Genomic DNA, 24,009 nt, shown 5'->3' with positions numbered 1-24,009 from the left:
TAATTTACAGCTGGGATTCTTCTGAGATTGGACTATAGAAATGATGCATCTATGACAGAGGGACTCTTGAACAGCACATAAAGAGGAAATTATAGTGTAACTGACTTACTTAATTATGCCACTCTATATTTTCCTGGGGCTTTATTGCCACTCCACCATTAATCAACACTGAAAATAGTTGTAAGATATTTATCGTAGCCCCTCTTGCAGTTGAAATCAATGGTGATTGCCATTTTCCTGCATTTAAGCCAATTTCCAGCTACTACCATGTGTACGTAAAAATCATGTTGTAAGTGACCTGGCAGTGGTGTGACACTGACATTATAATACAGTCACTGAATCAGAGTTTTACTTTTAAATGACACAGTTTGGAGCTTCTAAAGATTTACATAATACTGTTCGCAACTTTAGTATTTCCCAAAGTGATTTACAGCCAATGAAATGCTTTTGAAATGTAGTCACTGTTGTGATATAGGAAATGCAGCAGCCAATTTGTACACAGCAAACTCCCCACAGCACTATGTGATAATGACCAGATCTTCTGTTGTAGTGACATTCATTGAAGGATAAATATTGTTTGAGAGGGCAGTCAGGACATTATCTTACTATTTTATTGGATAAAGCAACAAGAGCAGCACAGCCTCAATGCTGCACGGAGTGTCAGCCTAGATTTTGTGCTCAGGGCCAGAACTTTCACGCCGGGGGGTGGGGGGGGGTGGTGGGGGGCTTGGCTTGCCGATGCATGAAATGACGCATGGTGACGTTGAGTGTGCGGCCCGCCGTCACCGCGCATCATTCAGATCTTTCGCACACCGGAGGCGGCTGCACCCTCGCCAACCTGTCAAAGGCCTGTTAAGGCCATTAAAAAAACAATTAAAGAAATTATCAACTCTGCCGTCCAACTTTAAGGTTGGCGGGCAAGCGAAGAGCTCAAGCGGCTTTCGCATTTTTCAGGAAGCCTCATCCATGGGCGGGATGAGGTTTCCTGAAGGTTTTATTAAATTAATAAATATTTTTTTCACAATTCGTAAACATGTCCCAGTTCATGTGACAGTGACACTGTCACATGAGGGGACATGTTTCAATAATTTTTATCTGTCTTTATTTAAATATTTCTATACGAACCTAATCTCCCTGAGGCAGCTCCGTTCCTCAGGGAGATTGCTGCATTCTTTCACGCACATGTGCGAAAGAATGCAGGCCCCGACTCTCCCTCCTATCCCCACCCACACAGGTAGCACTCAAGGCTACCGGCCATGCATCACGCTGGCTGGGCCTCAATTTGCCCGCCCACGTAAAATGGCAGCACGCAGCCGATTACAGGCGGTGATCAGCTCTGTGCCCGCCCCCAACTGTCCTGCCAAAGAGCAGAAAATTCTTCAGGTCTCTGGAGTGGGATTTGAACCCACAATTTTCTGATCCCAATGTGAGATTACCTAGGTGAGCTCCTTTTGAAAGTAGCTATTACATTAGCCGTTCTTCAGTTCGGGACTCTTAACTGCATAGAGAAAAAAATGGTTGTCAAAAGTAATAAAGTGTATAATACTTTCTGATGAAGGAATTGTTATTATTGCCAAAATAATTCTCAAATTATTTTCTTGAATTATGTCTGCTGTTCTGAACTGTTCCGTTAACGGTGCTTTCTTTTGTTTTTTTGAAGAAGACCTTGACAAAGCTAAAGATGACCAGCCTTTTTCTTCCATGATGTTCCAAATCACATCCTGCACAACATCAGTGAGTGTATTTTATCAGTCCAGGTTTAAGAGCTACCTCTCTCTGCACATGTTTTTTGCAACACCAACGTATTCATTCTGTTATCCAATGTTTTTTTTTTACCAGCATCAAGAAAGAATGTCAAGACACACTGAAAAAGATTTCTTGCTCATCCTTGATGACATTTAAGCCTAAGGCATGATTTGTTAAGTTAAAGTGAGAGAGACTCAAGAGACCATCTACAGTTATCTGAAGATTTGTGATCCATGTATCAGCAACATGTTTACCATTGGCTGGGATTTTAGATAATGTGGAAATGCTGGGGGACCCACAATGCCAATAACTGCAGAAAGTGCTAAGCTCTATCTCACTCTTCTAGAACGCTGCCTTCATATCAAGCTGAGGGAAGAACAACAAACTCCAGGATTTCAGCTGTGCCATTCAGCCATTCAGATGCTATGTGAATACATACATTTGAATTTTGGAGTGGGAGCAAGTGCTGTACAACCTGACCAAAAGGAAAGAGAAGATTTTGAGATTTGTACAGCTCACTTGACCAGAGCAGAGGGAGACAAAGATAAGCTTGGAATACGTTTTGGGAATGTCCCAATCTATTGGGATTCTCCAAATGACCAAGAGAGCAGGAAAACCAGAAAGAAAAAAAGAAGTAGCAAAGGCCCTGTGTTGGATGTTGGATATATCTGGGTGACAGAAGTCGAGAAGCACAGTCCTGCTGCAAAGTGTGAGAAAATTAAAATCCGAGATGAAGTGTTGTTGTTGAATGGACAGTTGATGGTTGGTGTTGATGTTGCAGGTGCCAGGTAAGCACTGTATATCCTAGAAATACAGATTAGGAGATCTTTGAACTATATCTGCCCATTCAGTTATATAACATTCGGGGATTAAGCTGATTTAAAATCACCTTTAAGTTTTTAGCATAAACATACAGAATATAAAGAGAAGAGAGCAACAATGAAGAGAAATTAATGTAAGTAATTATAGAGTCATAGAGGTCTACAGCACAGAAAAAGGCCCTTCAGCCCATTAAGTCTGCGCCAGTCAAACAAGTACCTAACTATTCTAGTTCCATTTTCCAGCACTAGGCCCATAGCCTTGTATGCCATGGCATCGCAAAAGCACATCGAAACACTTCTTAAATGTTCTGAGGGTTTCTGCCTCTACCACCCTTTCAGGCAGTGAGTTCCAGATTCCCACCATCCTCTGGGTGAAAAAATTCTTCCTCACATTCCCTCTAAACTTCCTTCACCTTACCTTTAATCTATGCCACCTGGTTATTGATCCCTCCACTGAGGGGAAAAGTTCCTTCCTGTCTACCCTATCCATGCCCCTCATAATTTTATACACCTCAATCATGTCCCCCCTCAATCTCCTCTGCTCCAGGGAAAATAACCCCAGTCCAACCAATCTCTCCTCCTAACTAAAACTCTCCAGCCCAGGCAACATCCTGGTAAATCTCCTCTGCACTCTCTGTAGTGCAATCACATCCTTCCTATAATGCGGATTCCAGAAATGCACGCAATATTCTAGCTGTGGCCTAACCAGCAATTTATACAGTTCCAGCATATTCTCCCTGCTCTTATATTCTTGGCTAATAAAGGCAAGTATCCCATTTGCCTTCTTAACCACCTTATCTACCTGTCCTGCTACCTGAAGGGACTGGTGAACATGTAAACCAATGTCCTTCTGAGCCTCAGTACTTCCCAGGGTCCTACCATTCAACGTGTACTCCCATGCCTTGTTTGTCCTGCCCAAGTGCATCAGCTCACACTTATCCAGATTAAATTCCATTTGCCACTGATCAGCGCATCTGACCAGCCCGTCTATATCCTCCTGTAATTTAAGGCTATCCTCCTCATTATTTACCACCCCACCAATTTTCGTGTCACCTGTGAACTTACTGATCAACCCTCCTACATTCAAGTCTAAAACGTTTATATATACCACAAACAGCAAGGAACCTAACACCAATCCCTGTGGGACCCCACTGGACACAGTCTTCCAGTCACAAAAACACCCCTTGACCATCACCCTCTACTTCCTACCACTCAGCCAATTCTGGATCCAATATGCCAAATTTTCTTGGATCCCATGGGCTCTTACCTTTGTTATCAGTCTACCATGTGGGACCTTATCAAAAGCATTAGTTTCTCTTAACTATATATATAGGTATCCTACGACCAAATCTCAGGATGTTGTATAATGAACATTTTCAAAAGATAGTAATTCACATGTTATCTATGGTGTGCAATTTGAGTCTGAGCAATAGAGTGGTTCTCACATTTCTGGTGTATGTGTGGGTCTGGGCTGTCGATTATGAAGAAAGGGACATGTGTGAAAACATTATTTTGCATCTAGTTAGAAAAGGAGTCAAAAATATCTTTCAACATCTAATTTGCTCTCTGTTTAAAACTAAATCTCCTATACTTTGGATTTCAGCCATTTGTCTTTATGACTTCTGTGGTGTGTTTAAAAGTTATGTTTTTCTAATATTAATTGGTTTTTACTTTTCAATAATGCACATAATGATTAAAGTAATTCTTTATTGCTTATCATAGTAATACTTTACCAAATACTTTTATTTACAAATTAATAAAAGTCCCAAGTTGAATATTTTTGAAGAGATAAAGAAAAGTCAGAGTGGTTCTAATGTGCAACTTAAGGTACCACATGGAGCAGAATCTTCTAGTTGACGTGTGGGGGCAGGCCCTGCACACCGAAGTGTCAAATGATGTGTGGTGACGTTGGGTGTGTATCCCTATGTCACCGCGCATCATTCCAAGCTTTAGTTTGGCGGGCGCACACCAGAGTCGGCTGTGCGCCCGCTTGACTGTCAAAGGCCTGTTAAGCCGTGAAGAAACTAATTGTCTGGGCTGCCAATCCAACCTTAAGGTTGGCGGGCAGGCGAAGAGCCCAAGCGGCCTTCGCATTTTTCATGAAACCTCATCCACGGGTGGGATGAGGTTTCATGAAGTGTTTATTCATTTAATAAAATTTTCTTGAAAACTCCTGAATATGTCCCAACTCATGTGCCCATCATACCTCGATGTAATAACAGTGTGATGTGTTCACCTTACACTCTTCCAAGTTTCATTTCATGCTCTGGGGAAGATCTTGAGTCTCTTTCAAATGCTTTGATAATTTGGTTGATTCAAAGTTTGGTGTAAGCTGAATATTTTGTTGTTTGTCTGCTGTTTTATCAATCTTCTGTATAGATTTATAACTGGAACTGGAAGTAAATTTATTTTTTAGTTCAACCCAAACTACCTGATTTATCAGCATGGTGTGTTCCGATTCACTGAAATACTCAAGAGCCTCCAGTAAGAGTCCTGTACACAATATGTTGGTCAATGTCACTGTCATCAATGGGTTTATAATTTCCAGTTCACAGGAAGCATAATGTTTCCCAAAGAAAGAATTGCATTTATAATACCAAGTTCCAGAAACTCAGGGCATCCATAAGCAGGCCCTGACTCTCCCTCCTCCCCCCGCCCGCACAGGTAGCACTCAGTGCATCTGGATGTGTGTCACTCTGGGTGGGCCTTAATTGGCCCGCCCACACAAAATGGCGGCGCACAGCCTATCGCAGACAGTGATTGGCTTTGCGCCTGCTCCCGACCGGCCCACCCAACGGGGAGAAAATTTTCCCCATGAAGTAATTTGAGGCAAATGGCAGAGATGTTTTAAGCAGAAGTTAGGTAAACACTTGGGTGAAAAAGGGACTAGAAAGATATGTTAATAGGGTTAGATGAATTAAGTTGAGATGCAGCTTGATATTGTTCATTTATGAACCCCCACCTCTAAGAGAGCTCACTCTTCCCCAATCCAGAGGGAGCTTTAGATTCTTTTTAACAATCATTTTTCACTCAGAACAAGGGGGTTATTAAAGGGAATGCTGCAAATTATCCAAACAATTTCCTATGAATGTATACAGTTTAAATTTAAATTGTCTTTTGAGACAGACATTTTCCATACGTGTAGCGTAACCTTAATGCAGTGATTGCTTTGGAAGAAATGCTTTTCACTCTGTGCTCAGGAACACCTCAACCCAGGACAAATTATAAATTACTGCCTCAAGGATATTAAACAGAAAAGGGTCCATTTTGCTCCTGTATGACATTGCATATAAACTTTCTTCATCACTTTTCTGATGTCCGCACCTGACGCAGGGCAAAGCAAAGTAAATTTCACGCAAGTAAATATCAGACGGCTGTGCACACAGATTTTCTGCAATATGTCTCATCTACATGCTGCCTCTTGGTAACACATGGCTGGATTTTCATGCCTTAGTCCATGTTGAAATGAAGGCAGGGCGGATTTAAAAATGGTAGTTGGGACATAATTCTGGATGTCCTGCACCCATTTGCATCATGTGGCATTTTTATTGCCCCATGGTAAGGGTGTGGGTAGCGAGCCCACATGCAGCAATCCCACCCTTGCCTACTCCATTGTGGGGTTGGGCATTTTAGACCCCCGCTATTTCCATGGAGTCAGGCCCGTTTTGTTAGGGGATATGTTTTGCAGCAGCCTAGAGGAAGAGTGCACCATGGCGGAAGCCTAGTTTAGAGCAGGGAACCTTTGACAGGTAAGTTCAAAAGGTATTGACAACTTCACATGTCATAATCTAATGCTGTATATTGAGTTAAATATGTGACTAATGATAGGGCTTTGTTCTTAAAAGATAAATGACCATTACATTGACTAGAGATGCTGAAGTGCTCAGATGCACTAGAATATGTTATCATGGATGAAGTGCTCTTCTGTTTCCAACAGCGTTGAAATTAAGGCTGGATTTTACATTTTCCTGCCAGTGGGTTTGAAGGTGGAATCGCTTGTTACATCCAGTGGGCAGCCTGCCTACCACCTAAACACCTGCCATTGCCCCACCGCAATTGTACCAGCAGTGGGGTGGCATTGGGAAGCCCATCTGCTAGTGAGGCCCTTAAGTGGGCAATTAAATCCCAGCAGCAGGAGAGGCCATGCCACGTGGCCAACACAGTAGGTTCCCCTGTGCATCCTAGCGGCGGATGGGGAAGTCCCTCATTAATAGGTTGCCTGGGCCCATCGAATGGCACCCCCCCACCTCACCAATATTTTACCCACCACCCCATCCTCCTCGTTGGGGCCTGCCAGCCTGACACCTGGTGACACCCTCAAATACTTATCCAAATCCTGGCTCCAGCACTGTTTTGAGGTGGAACTTCCTGTTAAAGGGGGCAGAAATCCTGCCTCCAGCCTATTAATAGCCAACTGGCTGTTAAATGGCTGCAGGACAATAGGTGAGCCCCTCAGCAGCCTCGCCCCAACAACTCACCACACCAGCCACACACCCACCCCCACAACATTTTAGCCAAGGTGCAAGAAACTTTTCTCAAGGGGAGTTTGGATATCTTTGTGTTTGACAGTTTCATAAACTCCTAAAACGATTAAAGTCCTTGGATTAAAGGGCTTACCTTCTGGGGTCGAGAGCAGTTGGACCTGCGTGGGAGCACCCTTCCTTAGCTCCGTGGTGGATTTGAGAAAAGTGTGAGAGTGACATCACAGGAAAGTCATGAGTTGATTGTTTCTTGAGCAGCTGCTGTTAGGGTCTGTGTTTCAACCCCAGTAATTTTGAAAAACGTAAATTTGTAAACTAGCACAAGGAAAATAACATTTATAGGCACAGGAGAGGGAGTTGATAGGTGATTAAGGGCGAAGAATTTCTACTCTCTACTCAACTCCAGTGCTTGGATGAGTTCAAGAAGGCAGCTTACCACCACCTTCTCAAGGGCAATTAGGGATGGGCAATAAATGCTGGCCCAGCCAACGAAGCCCACATCCCATGAATGAATAAAAAAAGTAAGGTTAAAGTAAGTTAAAGTAAAAGTAACTGAAGTTAAAGTAAATAAAGTGATTTAAAAGTTTAAAGTTAAGGAATAGCAGGACAGCTCAGCCAAGCAGAATCCCCGTCCTGTGGCATGTGGGGAGTTGTGGACACTTCTCGTGACCCAGACGAGCCCATGTCGAGGAAGTGTCACTGGCTGCACAAGCTTGACCTCTGTGTTTCAGAGCTTGAGCAGCAGCTGGAGTCACTGAGGTGCATCTGTGAGGCAGAGAACTTTGTGTATAGCATATTCAGAGAGGTGGTCATCACAAGTTAGGGGCAAGCAGGCAGATAGGGAATGGGAATGGGACTCCAGGCAGTCCAAGAGAAACAGGCAGATAGCGCAGGAGTCCTCAGAGGTCCTGCTCACTAATCGGTTTTCCATTCCAGATATTGGTGAAGGTGATGGATTTTTTTACTTATTCATTCATTTAGTCATGGGATGTGGGCATCGCTGGCTGGGCCAGCATTTTGCCATCCCTAGTTGCCCTTGAGAAGGTGGTGGTGAGCTGCCTTATTGAACCACTGCAGTCCATGTTGGGTAGGTACAACCACAGTGCTGTTTGGGAGGGAGCTAGAACATAAGAAATGGGAACAGGAGTAGACCATTCAGCTCCTCGAGCCCGCTCCACCATTCAAAAAGATCATGGCTGATCTTGTTGATTTCCACATTCCCATCTAACCTTGATAACCTTTGATTCCCTTTCCCAACAAGAATCTATCTACCTCTGCCCTAAAAATATTCAATGACCCCCACCTCCACCACCTTCTGAGGCAGAGAATTCCAAAGTCGCACAACCCTCTGAGAGAAAAACATTCTCATCTCTGTCCTAAAAGGGCGACCCCTGATTTTAAAACAGTGCCCTCTAATTCTGGACACATCCATTAGAGAAAACATCCTTTTGACGTCCACCTTGCCAAGGCCATTTAGGATCTTGTATACTTCAATCAAATTACCCCTCACTCTTCTAAACTCCAGTGGAAACAAGCTCAGCCTGTCCAGCCTTTCCTCATTAGACCTGCTCATTCCAGGTATCAATCTAGTAAACCTCCTTTGAACTGCCTCCAATGCATTTACATCCTTCCTTAAATAAATTCTAGGATTTTGACCCAGCAATAGTGAAGGAATGGCAATATATTTCCAAGGCAGGAAGGATATAGAGAAACAAATCTGCAAGGAAATTACGGAGAGGTGTATACATCATAGAGTGGCTATAATGGGAGAGTTTAATTAGCCATATAAAGACTGGGGTAATGGTAGTATAAGGGGCAGTGAGGGACTAGTGTTCCTAGATTGTGTTCAGGAGAATTTCCCACAGCAGTATGTGTCCAGCCCAACAAGAAAGAGGCCACTGGTTCTTGGGAATGAGGTGGGCCAAGTATATCAAGTGACAGAGGGGGAACATTTAGTGGACAGTGATCATTGTATCATAAAGTTTAGGATTTCGGTGGAAAATGACATTGTTCAATCCAGAGTAAGAATAATCAACTGGCGGAGAGCGGACTTCAATGTGGCAAGAACAGAATTGGGCAGGATAGACTGGAACCAAAGTATGGCATGATAAACAGTAGCTGAACAATGGGCTACCTTCAAAGAGGAGATGGTTTGAGCACAGTCAAGGTTTGATCCCTCAGAAGGAAAGGATAGGACAAACAAATCCAGAGTTCCCTGGATGACAAAGGAGATCGAAATTAAATTAAAGAAAAGTGTGCTTACGACAAGTATCAGGTAGCAATTACAATTAAGAACCAAGCTGAATACAGAAGGTTCAGAAGGGATGTGAAAAAGCAAGTACGAGAAGCAAAGAAAGAATATGAAAAAAGATTGGCAGCTAACATGAAAGAAAATCACAAAGTATTCTATAAGCACATCAATAGTAAAGCGGTGGTAAAAGGAGGTGGAAAGTCGATTAGGGACCAAAAAGGGGATTTACACATGGAGGCAAGAGTCATGGCGAGGTGTTAAATGAATACTTTGCATCTGTCTTTACCTATGAGGCAGGTACTGCCTAGGCCATGGAGTCAGAGGAGGAAACTCAGTTACTAGAAGGGCTTAAAATTGATATGGAGGAGGTATTGGATAAGCTGTCGGTACTTAAAGTTGATAAGGCACCTGGACCGGATGAGGTGCATCCAAGAATTTTGAAGGAAATGAGAGTGGAAATTGAAGAGGCACTGGCCATAATCTTTCAATGTTCTCTGGATTTGGGGAAGTGCTGGAGGGCTGGAGAATTGCAAACATTATGCCCTTGTTCAAAGAAGGTTGTAAAGGTCCAGCCTGCAATTACAAACCAGTCAGTTTAACTTAGGTGCTGGGGAATCTTCTAGAAACAATTATTTGGGATAGAATTACTAGTCACGTGGAAAAATGTGGATTGATTCAGAAGAGTCAGCATGGATTTGTTAATGGAAAATCGTGTATAATTAACTTGCTGGAGTATTTTGAAGAGGTAACAGAGATGGTTGATGAGGGCAAGGCTGTTGATGTGATGTATATGGTCTTCCAAAAGGCATTTGGTACAGTGCCACATAACAGACTTGTGAGGAAAGTTATCGGTTATGGAATAAAAGGGACGGTAGCAATGTGGATACAAAATTGGCTGAGGGATAGGAAACAGAGAGTAATGGTCAATGGGTATTTTTGGGGTTGGAAGAAGGTTTGTATTGGAGTTCCCCAGGCATTGGGACCGTTTCATTTTCCTGATATATATAAATGATCTAGATCTTGGTGTGCAATTTCAAAATTTGCAGATGACACATAACTTGGGAGAATTGTATTCTGTGAGGAGGACAGTGTAGAACTTCAAAAGGACATTGATACATAGGTGGAATGGGCAGATAGGTGGCAGATGAAGTTCAATGCAAAGAAGTGTGAGGTGATACACTTGATACAATGAACATGGAGAGACAGTATAAAATAAAAGGTACCATTCTAAAGGGTGTACAGGAGCAGAAAAACCTGGGTGTATATGTACATAAGTCATTAAAGATGGCAGGACAGGTAGAGAGAGCTGTTTCTAAAGCTTACAGTATAATAAGCTTCATTAATAAAAGCATAGAGTACAAGAGCAGGCAGGTTATGATGAACTTATATAGGACACTGGTTAGACCTCAGCTGGAGTGGTGTGTATAATTCTGGGCACCACACTATAGGAAGGATGTGAACGCATCGGAGAGAATGTAGAAGAAGTTTACGAGAATGGTTCCAGGGATGAGACACTTCACTTATGAGGAAAAAATGGAGAAATTGGGACTGTTTTCCTTGGTGAGGAGAAGGTGAAGAGGAGACTTGATAGAAGTTTTCAAAATTATGAGGGGTCTGGTCAGAGTAGATAGGGAGAAAGTATTTCTGCTCATAAACGGATTGAGAACCAGAGGGCACAGTTTTAAAACAAAAACAGAATTACCTGGAAAAACTCAGCAGGTCTGGCAGCATCGGCGGAGAAGAAAAGAGTTGACGTTTCGAGTCCTCATGACCCTTCGACAGAACTTGAGTTCGAGTCCAGGAAAGAGCTGAAATATAAGCTGGTTTAAGGTGTGTGTGTGGGGGGCGGAGAGATAGAGAGGCAGAGAGGTGGAGGGGGTTGGTGTGGTTGTAGGGACAAACAAGCAGTGATAGAAGCAGATCATCAAAAGATGTCAACGACAATAGTACAATAGAACACATAGGTGTTAAAGTTAAAGTTGGTGATATTATCTAAACGAATGTGCTAATTAAGAATGGATGGCAGGGCACTCAAGGTATAGCTCTAGTGGGTTTTTTTTTTAATAATGGAAAAGGAAAATCTTTATAATTTGTTGGGAAAAAAAAAAGAGAAGGGGGAAACAGAAAGGGGGTGGGGATGGGGGAGGGAGCTCACGACCTAAAGTTGTTGAATTCAATATTCAGTCCGCAAGGCTGTAAAGTCCCTAGTCGGAAGATGAGGTGTTGTTCCTCCAGTTTGCGTTGGGCTTCACTGGAACAATGCAGCAAGCCAAGGACAGACATGTGGGCAAGAGAGCAGGCTCACCCATTCTAACCTGTCTCTCTCTGAACTTACTGCACTCCATTCTCTCAGGTCCAACCCTGACATTGTCATCAAACCCGCTGACAAGGGTGGTGCTGTTGTTGTCTGGCGCACTGACCTCTACCTCGCGGAGGCTGAGCGTCAACTCGCAGACACTTCCTCCTACCTCTCCCTGGACCATGACCCCACCACTGAACATCAAGCCACTGTTTCCAGGACTGTCACTGACCTCATCTCCTCTGGGGATCTCCCTCCCACAGCTTCCAACCTGATAGTCGCCCAACCTCGGACAGCCCGCTTCTATCTCCTACCCAAAATCCACAAACAGAACTGCCCCGGTAGACCGATCGTCTCAGCTTGCTCCTGCCCCACAGAACTCATTTCTCGTTATCTTGACTCCCTTCTCTCTCCCCTTGTCCAGTCCCTTCCCACCTACATCCGTGATTCCTCTGACACCTTACGTCACATCAACAATTTCCAGTTCCCTGGCCCCTACCGCTTCCTCTTCACCATGGATGTCCAATCCCTCTACACCTCCATCCCCCACCAGGATGGTCTGAGGGCCCTTAGCTTCTTCCTCGAACAGAGGCCCGAACAATCCCCATCCACCACTACTCTCCTCCGTCTGGCTGAACTTGTTCTCACACTGAACAATTTCTCCTTCAACTCCTCTCACTTCCTCCAAATAAAAGGTGTGGCTATGGGTACCCGCATGGGCCCCAGCTATTCCTGTCTCTTTATGGGGTATGTGGAACATTCCTTGTTGCAGTCCTACTCCGGCCCCCTTCCACAACTCTTTCTCCGGTACATCGATGATTATTTCGGTGCCGCTTCCTGCTCTCGTCAGGACTTGGAAAAATTTATTAATTTTGCTTCCAATCTCCACCCCTCCATCATTTTCACGTGGTCCATCTCTGACACTTCCCTTCCCTTCCTTGACCTCTCTGTCTCAATCTCTGGTGATAGACTGTCCACCAATATCCCTTACAAACCCACCGACTCCCACAGCTATCTCGACTACAGCTCCTCACACCCCACTTCCTGTAAGGACTCCATCCCATTCTCTCAGTTCCTTCGCCTCCGTCGCATCTGTTCCGATGATGCTACATTCAAAAACAGTTCCTCTGACATGTCCTCCTTCTTCCTTAACTGAGGTTTTCCACCCACGGTGGTTGACAGGGCCCTCAACCGTGTCCGGCCCATCTCCCGCGCATCCGCCCTCACTCCTTCTCCTCCCTCCCAGAAACATGGTATGGTCCCCCTTGTCCTCACTTATCAGCCCACCAGCCTCCGCATTCAAAGGATCATCCTCCGCCATTTCCGCCAACTCCAGCATGATGCCACCACCAAACACATCTTCCCTTCACCCCCCTTATCGGCATTCCGTAGGGATCTCTCCCTCTGGGACACCCTGGTCCACTCCTCCATCACCCCCTACTCCTCAACCCCCTCCTATGGCACAACCCCATGCCCACGCAAAAGATGCAACACCTGCCCCTTCACTTCCTCTCTCCTCACCGTCCAAGGACCCAAACACTCCTTTCAAGTGAAGCAGCATTTCACTTGCATTTCCCCCAACTTAGTCTACTGCATTCGTTGCTCCCAATGTGGTCTCCTCTACATTGGAGAGACCAAACGTAAACTGGGCGACCGCTTTGCAGAACACCTGCGGTCTGTCCGCAAGAATGACCCAAACCTCCCTGTCGCTTGCCATTTTAACACTCCACCCTGCTCTCTTGCCCACATGTCTGTCCTTGGCTTGCTGCATTGTTCCAGTGAAGCCCAACGCAAACTGGAGGAACAACACCTCATGTTCCGACTAGGCACTTTACAGCCTTGCGGACTGAATATTGAATTCAACAACTTTAGGTCGTGAGCTCCCTCCCCCATCCCCACCCCCTTTCTGTTTCCCCCTTCTCTTTTTTCTTTCCCAACAAATTATAAAGATTTTCCTTTTCCATTATTAAAAAGAAAACCCACTAGAGCTATACCTTGAGTGCCCTACCATCCATTCTTAATTAGCACATTCGTTTAGATAATATCACCAACTTTAACTTTAACACCTATGTGTTCTATTGTACTATTGTCGTTGACATCTTTTGATGATCTGCTTCTATCACTGCTTGTTTGTCCCTACAACCACACCAACCCCCTCCACCTCTTTGTCTCTCTATCTCTCCGCCCCCCACACACACACCTTAAACCAGCTTATATTTCAGCTCTTTCCTGGACTCGAACTCAAGTTCTGTCGAAGGGTCATGAGGACTCGAAACGTCAACTCTTTTCTTCTCCGCCGATGCTGCCAGACCTGCTGAGTTTTTCCAGGTAATTCTGTTTTTGTTTTGGATTTCCAGCATCCCCAGTTTCTTTGTTTTTATCTTTTTGGCACAGTTTTAAAGTGTTTTGCAAAAGAAGCAAATGTGAGTTGAGAATAAATTTTTTCACACAGTGAGTGGTTAGGGTTTGGAATTCAGTGTCTGGAAGTGTGGTGGAGGCAGGTTCAATTGAGGCATTCAAGCGGTCATTGGATGATTATCTAAACAGAAACAATGTGCAGAGTTACGGGAAAAAGTGGAAGATTAGCACTGAGTTAAAATGCTCAGAGAGCCAGTGCAGACACAGTGGGCTGAATGGCCTCTTTCTACACTGTAACAATTCTGTGACTCTTTGAAGAGGTTTTTGAATGGCTGCTTGTTTAATGTGACAGTTTCTTAAGCATCTCAAAGATTTCCCAATGTCCCAATAGGGCTCATGAGTTCTGTCCATTGTGAATACTGGGTGAGTGGGCATGGACGATATGGAGACGGCATTGGGGTAATTGAGGGGGCATGGGGGTTATGAGAGGCCAAGGGGGATATTAGGGACCATGGAGCAGACATGGGGCATATGAGGTCATGGGGTATGGAAGGGGCTGAGGTTGGGTGGGGTGTGAGGGGGTGAGGGGTAGAGTACTCAGCCAATGTCCAGCGAACGATGGTGGACTGCCCATCTTGGCATCCATCCTCCTCCATTCCTGCCTCTGTCCTACTTCAGCCCCGACTCCAGCGTGATGCCACAATCCTGTGATGAACATAGCATGGGTGGGCATTGCTGGACAGGGGGTGCGGTCAGGGCATTGGCAAAGAGCCCAAATCACAATTCCCACCTCAAGGATGAAACTCCAGGCCACAGTGTCAGCTTTCACTGCTGACACCCAGCTTGACCTCGCCATCACTCTCCCAACCTCTCCACTGCCTCTAAACTATCAGACAGTCTGACATCCAGCACTAGATGAGCAGCAGTTTCCTCCAATTAGATATTGGAGGAAGACCAAAGCCATTGTCTTCAATCCCCATTGCAAAAGATGTTCTCCAGCTACTGACTCCATCTCATGCCCTGACACCACTTTGAAGCTGAACCAGACTATTCTCAACCTTGGTGTCGTATATGACTTTGGGTTGAGCTTCAGATAACATATCCGCACCATTGTTAAGGTTGGCCTATTTTGACCTCTGTAAAGTTGCCTGATGCTGCTCCTGCCTCAGTTCACCTGCTGCTGAAACCCTCATGTATGCATTTATTACCTACAGATTTGACTATTCCCAAGTACTGCTGGCCAATTCCCATATTCTACCCCCGTAAGTTCAAGGTCATTCCAAAACTCTGCTGCCCATAACCTTACTTGCACAAAGTCCCATTCACTCATCACATTTGGGTGCTTGCTGACCTACATTGGCTCCCAGTTAAGTAATGCCTTGATTTTTAAATTTTTATCCTTGCTTTCAAATCCCTCCATAGCCTCTCCCCTCAAGTATCTCCGTAATCTCCTCCAGCTGCACAACACCCCCGTGAGATATCTGTGCTCCTCTAATTCTAGCCTCCAGGATATCCTGGTTTTTAATTGCTCGACCATTGGTGGCTGTGCTTTTAGTTCCCTTGTCACTAAGCTTTGGAATTCCCTCCCTAAACCTCTCTGAGTCTCTACCTCTCTTTCTTCCTTTAATACACTACTTAAAGCCTACATCCTTGATCAAATCTTTAGTCATTTAACCCAATATCATTTTTTGTTGCTCTGTTCCAACATTTGTTTTATAATGTCCCAATGAAGCACCTTGGGGTGTTTCATTACATGGGGAGGCGGTGGCATATTGGGATTGTCACTGGATTGGTAATCCAGAGACCCAGGGTAATGCAGTGACCTGGGTTCAAATCCCACCATGGTAGATGCTGGAAATTGAAATCAATAAAAATCTGGAATTAGAAGCCCAATGATGACCATGAAATCATTGTCATAAAAACCTATCTGGTTCACTAATGTCCTTCATGGCAGGCAATCTGCTGTCCTTACCTGGTCTGGCCTAAATGTGACTCCAGACCCACAGCAATGTGGTTGACTCTTAAATGCTCTCTAAACAAGGGCAATTAGGGATGGGCAATAAATACTAGCCTAGCTAGTGATGTCCATATCCCATGAACAAATATAAAAAAAATTAAAAATGCTAAGTTGTTGCAGTGGGAGAAAAATTACCCTCATACAAACCTGATCAAACAATTCCTGTGTTGCTATTTCATTGTTATCAGGCCTAAGGGATAATGGTATTGACAAGATATGCCCTTACTTTGGACTTTTTGAATAAAGGCGTTATCGCTGCTTCCAAATCGTCATCAGCGTTTACATTCAGGCTGTGTTCAGTGATGTGACACCTCCCAGTCCTCCTGAACTTGCCTCCCTCACTATTCTGTGTGACGTATTTGGAAGTAGACAAGGGGGAAAGAACAACAGGAACTTCAATATTGCTGAAGCCACTCTCCTGAGCTGTGAAAAACCATTTCCCCACCAGAGAGTATGAATCACTCCCACTGCATTTAATCAATGCCATCTATAATATGAGCATAAGAAGTAAGAGTGGAAATAGGCCTTTTGGCCCCTCAAGCCTGCTCCGCAATTCAATTATGACTGATCTTCTACCTCAGCTACACCTTCTGCTCTATCCCTCTTGATTTCCCAAGTCCACAAAAATTTATTAATCTCTGGCTTGAATGTACTCAGCGACTGATCATCCGCAGCTCTCTGGAGTAGAGAATTCCAAAGGTTCCCAACCCTTTGAGTGAATAAATTTCTCTTCATCTCAATCATAAATGGCTGACCCCTTATTCTAATTCATTGATCCATATTCTGGACTCTCCAGCCAGAGGAAACATCCTCCCAGCACCTACCCTGTCAAGCCCCTTGAGAATTTTATTGGGATAAAATGTGTCTATGCCACTAGTGGGAAATACACTCGGGAGCCACTGCGTCACTTTTTATTTTCCGTTACCTTGGAGAATACTGCAATGTTTTTTAATTTCAAACCAAGTAAAAGTGAGACAAGGAAACAAGTCTCCAAAAAGAGTCTGAACTATTGTTCTTTGAACTTCAGTGGAAGGAAGATTGACTCAGTGAAAAATCAGTTGCTGATTCTCTCTAAGCCTGTTTCATGTGCTGGTGTAGACCAGTTTCACACCTTGTATGTTTCAATGAGATCACCTCTCATTCTTGAGATCAACTCTAGGGAATTTGGGCCTAGTGTAGTTAAAATAGAAGATTCACAGTCAAGTAATTCCTGTCGCATTGTTGATCCTACCACTGCTTATTTCACATGTTGTTCCACCTATTGCTCAGTACCTCAGTGCTGCCCTCTTAACCAGCTCCCTACAAAGCTGATACTGGGATGCTCCTACTCTTTATGCTTCAGAAACAGCTGTGCCCCCAGCTAACTGTTCCAGTACAGTTATAACACTGGCTTGTACTCAACAATGTGTAAAATTGCTCATGTATGTCCTGTCCACAAAAAGTAGGATAAATCCAAACTGGCCAATTACCGCTCCATCATTCCACTCTTAATAATCTGTAAAGCGATGGAAGGGGTAAGCATTAATGCTATCAGGTGGCACTTGCTTAGCAATAACCTGTTCACTGGCGCTCAGTTTGGATTCCGCCCGGGCCACTCAGCTCCAAACCTTATTACAGCCTTGGTCTAAATATGGACAAAAGAGCTGAACTCCAGAGGCCACATTTGACCGAGTGTAGCATCAAGGAGCCCTAGCAAAACTGAGGTCAATAGGGATCATGGGGGAAATTCTCTGCTGTTTGGAATCATGTCCAGCACAAAGGAAGATAATTGTGGTTGTTGGAGACTAATCATCTCGGCCCCAGGACATCACTGAAAGCATTACCCAGGGTAATGTCCCAGGCCCAACCATCTTCAGTTTCTTCATCAATGACCTTCCTTCTATCATGAGATCAGAAGTGGGAATGTTCGCTGATGATTACACAATGTTCAGCACCATTTGCGAATCCTCAGATACTGAAGGAGTTGTATCCATATGCAGCAAGAGCTGGACAACATTCAGGCTTGGGCTGATTAGTGGCAAGTAATATTCACACATACAAGTGCCAGACAATGACCATCCCCAACAAGAAAGAATCTAACCATTTCCCTTTGACATTCAATGGCATTACCATTGCTAATCCCCCACTATCAGCATTCTCAGGATTACCATTGATCAGAAACTTGACTGGACCAGCCATATAAATACCATGGCTACAAGAACAGTTCTGAGGTTGGGAATTCTGCATCGAGTAACTCACCTCCTGACTCTCCATAGCCTGTCCACCACCTACAAGGCACAAGTCAGGAGTGTAATGGAATACTCTCTACTTGTCTGGATGAGTGCAGCTCCAATAACACTCAAGAAGCTTGACACCATCCAAAACAAAGCAACCCGCTTAATTGGCACTTAATCCACCACTTTAAGCATTCACTCCATCCACTACCGACTACCGATGTGTACCATCTACAAGATGCACTGCAGCAACTCACAAAGCCACCTTCATCAGCACTTTTCAAACCCATGCCCTGACCACCTAGAAGGACAAAGTCAGCAGGTACATGAGAACACCACCACCTACAAGTTCACCTCCAAGACACTCACCATCCTGACTTGGAAATAATCGCCATTCCATCACTGTCACTGGGTCAAAATCCTGGAACACCCTCCTTAACAGCACTGTGGGTGTATCTACACCACATGGATGGCAGCGGCTCAAGAAGGCAGCTCAATATCATCTTCTCAAGGGCAATTAGGGATGGGCAATAAATGCTTGTCTAGCCACTGCCACTGTGAAAGAATAAATTTTTAAAGATCCTGCTTCGGTGCTGCTACCACTTCCAGCCATAGCACATTACCACAAATTCATTCATCATAGACAGCATTTTTAAGTTATGTGAAGGCCATTGAAGTATATTTTAAAGCACCGGCACCAGATAAATGAAAAATGTGCCATATGTTATCCAAATATCTTAGTTATTTCTTGCAACCTCCACTCATCTTTCCCCACTCCAATATCTGCCGTTCTCAAGGAGATTTGGCTGCACCTATATCTTCAAAGGTTTTGCAGCCTTTAAGGTCTGAATATCTCCTGACTTCCCTGAGCCAGCACCCGACACCCAGGAAATCTTAGTGCTAAAGTGCTTCCCAGAACACAGCACAAGTGTACTGGTGTACTGCACCTTCATTACCCCCAGTTAGAACTGGGAAAAGGAATATTGGCCATAAAACTGCTTCAGCCTTAGAAATAAATTACTGTTGCTTCACCAAATACTGACAGTAAAACTTAGGCTAAAAACAATGCTAATTATTGAAGAACCTCATGGGTGAAATTCTAATTTGAAGAGCTGCGCTTTAGGAGCAGGGTATTGTCATGCAGTCCAACATAACTGAGACCGGAGTTCAAATCCAATCCTAATGTCTCCCTAGTGTTTGGATCTGAGCTCAAACAAGATTTATCAGCCTCATTTCATTTAATGAATTGGAAATCACAAAGTTGTCCTCAAATTCAGCCCTAACTGGCATTGATCCAGCAATTTTCTTCATAACAAAAGGGAACTGAAGACTTTTGCAATATGGGATTCACACCATTGAGGACCATTGAGAACAACAGAACCATAGAAAAGTTACGGTACAGAAAGAGGCCATTCAGCTCATTGTGACTGCGCTGGCCAAAAAGAGAAATCTAATCCTTCTACCAATCACCTTAAATCTATGTCCCCTGGTAATTGACCCTTCAGTTAGGGGAAACAGGTCTTTCCTGTCTATCTTATCTAAGCCCCTAATAAATTTGTACACTTCAATTAGGTCATTCCTTAAGTACCTCTGATCTAAGGAAAACAATCCTAGCCATCCAATCTCTCCTCATAGCTGTAATTTTCAAGCCCTGGCAACATTCTTGTAAATCTCCTCTATACTCTCTCCAGGGCAATTATATCCTTCCTATAATGTGGTGACCAGGTCTGTACACAAAATTCCAGCTGTGGCCTAACCAGTGTTTTATACAGTTCCATCATTACATCCCTACTTTTGAATTCAATACCTCGCTCAATAAAGGAAAGCATTCCATACGCTTTCTTGACCACCTTGTCCACTTGTCCTGCCACCTTCAAGGACCTGTGGACATGCACTCCAAGGTCTCTCACTTCCTCAACCCCTTTCAATAACTTCCCATTTATTGAGCATTCCCTTGCTTTGTTTGCCCTTCCCAAATGCATTAACTCACATTTTTCGGATTGAATTCCATTTGCCACTTTTCCGCCCACTCAGCCAAACCATTTGATATCATTCTGGAGTTGACAGTTATCCCCTTCACTATAACTACACGGACAATTTTTGAGTCATCTGCAAATTTCCCAATCAAGCCTCTTACAATTAGGTCAAAATCATTAACATATACAACAAACAGCAAGGGCCCCAACAGTGACCCCTGTGGAACACCACTGGAAACCGTTTTCCATTCACAAAAACATCCATCGACCATTACCCTTTGTTTTCTGTCACTGAACTAATTTTGGATCCAACTTGCCACCTTCCCCTGTATCCCCATGAGATCTCGCTTTCCTGACCAGGCTGCCATGTGGGACCTTGTCAAATGCCTTATTAAAATCCATGTAGACAAAATCCACTGCACTGCCCTCATAAATCCTCCTTGTTACTTCCTCAAAAAATTCCATTAAGTTAGTAAGACATGATCTTCCCCTAACAAAACCATGCTGACCACCTGTAATCAATCTGTGCCTTTCTAAGTGACAGTTTATCTTGTCTCTCAGAATTGCTTCTAATAATTTGCCCACCAACATAATTTTCTGGCCTATCACTTGCACCCTTTTTTAATAACGGTACAATGTTTACAGACCTCCAATCCTTTGGGACCTCGCCGGTATCTAGTGAGGATTGGAAAATGATCCTCAGAGTATCTGCTATTTCCCCCCTGGTTTTCTTCAACAGCCTGCGATACAATCCATCTGGCCCTGGGTATTTATCCACCTTCAAGGATGCCAGTCCCCTCAGTACTACCTCTCTCACTATGCTTATTGTATCAAATGTTTCACAACTCCTCTTTAACTAGAATGTCTGCATTATCCATCTCCTTAGTGAAGGCAGAGACAAAGGGCAGAATTTTTCCCGTGGTAGGTGGGCCCAGGAGTGGCCGCAAAACCACCTGCCGCCTGCGATTGGGCTCCAACCGCGATTTCATGCTGGCTGGCCAATTAAGAGCCAGCCAGCATGAAACACGTACAGCCGGGATTGGGGCGGGGGCAGCGCGAGTGCTGAGGTGAGCGCGCACTTACAGCTCCCTGAAGACACAGAGCTGCCTCAGGGAACTGACGGATTTTAAAATGAAAAATAAACCTTTAACATTTGAAATAAACATGTTTCCACATGTGATGCAGTCACATGAAGGGGGACATGTGAAAAAGGATGTTAAAATTTTTTTTTTTAAAAAGCACTGGAAACCTCATCCCACCCATGGATGAGGTTTCGTTAAAATGCAATGGCCGCCTGGCCTATTTGCTCACCCGCCAACTAAATTGTTGAGCGGACAGCAAAAAATGCAGTTTAATTAATTACTTAGGGGCCTTAATGGGCCTCTTAATTGTTGGCAGGCGCGCTGCTGCCTCCCACGCGCACCCGCCGACCAGAAGATCACAAGAGTGTGCGATGATGTCAGGACGCTTGCATTATTGTGCATTATTTCACTCCCGTTCAGGTAGGGCGCGCGCCTGCCTGCGGGACGAAAATTTCTGCCCCAAGTACTCATTGAGAACCCTGCCCACATCTTATGCATCAATCCACAAGTTACTATGTACATCTCTGATGGGCCCTACGTTTTCCTCAGTTATTCTCTTGCTCTTAATGTACTGATAAAAGGTCTTAGGATTTTCTTTGATTTTACCTACCAATATTTTTTGTATCCTCTCTTTGCTTTGCAAATTTCCAATTTTATTTCACCCCTGTATTTTCCAAACGCTAGGATTTCTACAGTATTAAGTATTTTATGACTGTTATCAGCTTTCTTTTTCTGTTTTATCTTGGTCTATACGCTTCTGGATAACCGCTCTAGATTTGGCAGTAGCACCCTTTTTCTTTGTAGGGACATGTCTACAAAGTGCCTGTAGAATCTCGCCTGTGAATGCCTCCCATTGATTTGACACAGTTTTTCCTTCTAATAGCTGTATCCAGTCCAATCTCGTCAGCTCATCTCTCAGCTTTGTAAAATTTGCCTTCCCCCAATTTAGAACTTTACTCTTGTTCTATTTTTGTCCTTTTCCATAATGATGCTAAATCTAACTGTATTATGGTCACTACCTCCAAAATGGTCACCCACTGCTACTTCATCCACTTGCCCAGCATCATTTCCTAAGACTAAACCTAGAATTGTGCCCCCTCTTGTTGGGTTTGTTACATGCTGACTAAAAAAGTTCTCTTGAATGCAGTTCACGAATTTTGTGCCCTCTGTGTGCCCTTCACACTGTTCGTATCCCAGTTGATATAGGGTAGTTGAAGTCCTCAATGATTACTGCCCTATTGTTTTTGCAATCAGAAATCTGTTTACATAGTTTCTCTTCTAACTCACTTCCACTATTTGGTGGTCTATAGTACGCTTCTAGCAATGTGGCTTCCCCTTTTTTTATATCTGAGCTCAACCCATGCCTCATTTGATGCTTCATTTAATATAACCCCCTCCCTATTCCTTCTGAAAACTATATCCAGGGATGTCAAGCTGCCATTTTTGCTCCTCCTTAAGCCAAATTTCATTATAGCGATGATATCATGCTGCCATGTGTCTATCTGTACCCTCAGCTCATTGGCTTTATTTACTCTGCTCCTTTCATTTACATAAATACCTTTTAACACTGCCAAATTCCTGTGTGGTACACTTTTTAACCCTAGCCTGTGCTACTTCTGTCTTTCAGAGTCACTTACTAATTCTTCATCTCCCATTCCCTGCTCTGAATTTGCCCTCAGGTTCCCATTTGGTCAGGTTAACACAAACACAGGAACAATTTTTTTTTTTACGTGACCCGACACTGGCAATAATAGGTACCAAGTACAAAAGAAGGGAAAGCTCATAATTTAATGTTGTTTTGTAAGATCCTCAGCACAGCTTACTCCCTGTCTTCTACCTCTCTCACTCTCTTCCTTTAGAATTTTCCTTAAAACCTATCACTTCATCACCTGCCCCATTATCTCCTTATATGGCTTGGTGTCAAACCTTGTTTGGTAAAATTCCTCTGAAGCACCTTAGGACTTTTTGCGACATTAAAGATCTTTTTTTAAAATTCTTGGGATATGGATATGGCTGGCTAGGCCAGCTTTTATTGCCCATCCCTAAATGGCCTTGAGAAAATGGTGGTGAGCTGCCTTCTTGAACCGCTGCAGTCCATGTGGTGTAGGTACACCCAGAGTGCTGTTAGGGAAGGAATTTCAGAATTTTGACCCAGTGACATTGAAGGAATGGCAATATATTTCCAAGTCAGGATGGTGTTACTTGGAGGGGAACTTCCATGTGGTGGTGTTCCCATCTATCTGCAGCCCTTGTCCTTCTAGGTGGTAGAGGTCACAGGTTTGGAAGGTGCTGACAAGGGAGCCTTGGTGAGTTTCTGCAGTGCACCTTGTAAATGGCACATACTGCTACCACTGTACATCAGTGATGGAGGAAGTGAAAGTTTAAGGTGTTGGATGGGGCGCTGGTCAAGCAACCTGCTTTACCCTGGATGGTGTCGAGCTCCTTGAGTGTTGTTGGAACTGCACTCACCCAGGCAAGTGGAGAGTATTCCCTCATACCACTGACTTGTGCCTTGTAGATGATGGACAGGCCCTGGGGAGTCAGGAGGTGAGTTACTTGCTGCAGAATTCCCAGCTTCTGACCTGCTCTTGTAGCCACAATATTTATATGGCCAGTTCAGCTTCTGGCCACTGGTAACCCACAGGATGTTGATAGTGGAAGATTCAGCGAAGGGAATGCCATTGAATGTCAAGGGGCAATGGTTTGATCCTCTCTTGTTGGAGATGGGTCATTGCCTTGCACTTGTGTGGTGTAAATGTCACTTG

At 44.0% G+C, this 24,009-nt stretch overlaps 1 protein-coding gene across 2 annotated transcripts in view; it reads left to right on the top strand.

Moving 5' to 3' along the window:
- The window catches only part of pdzd2 (PDZ domain containing 2), a 648,685-nt gene that overhangs the window by 239,432 nt on the left and 385,244 nt on the right, over positions 1-24,009 (top strand). For both annotated transcript variants that reach the window (XM_041183009.1, XM_041183071.1), the window contains 2 exons: positions 1,661-1,734; positions 1,840-2,534. In XM_041183009.1, the coding sequence (XP_041038943.1) occupies positions 2,047-2,534 (488 nt within the window). In that variant the 5' untranslated portion in view covers positions 1,661-1,734; positions 1,840-2,046. The remainder of the gene's footprint in view (positions 1-1,660; positions 1,735-1,839; positions 2,535-24,009) is intronic.

Source organism: Carcharodon carcharias, chromosome 1, assembly GCF_017639515.1.
Source record: "Carcharodon carcharias isolate sCarCar2 chromosome 1, sCarCar2.pri, whole genome shotgun sequence".
Classification (NCBI taxonomy): Eukaryota; Metazoa; Chordata; class Chondrichthyes; order Lamniformes; family Lamnidae; genus Carcharodon; species Carcharodon carcharias.
Note: the sequence above shows the minus strand (reverse complement) of the source record. Positions and strands in the feature narration are given on the sequence as shown.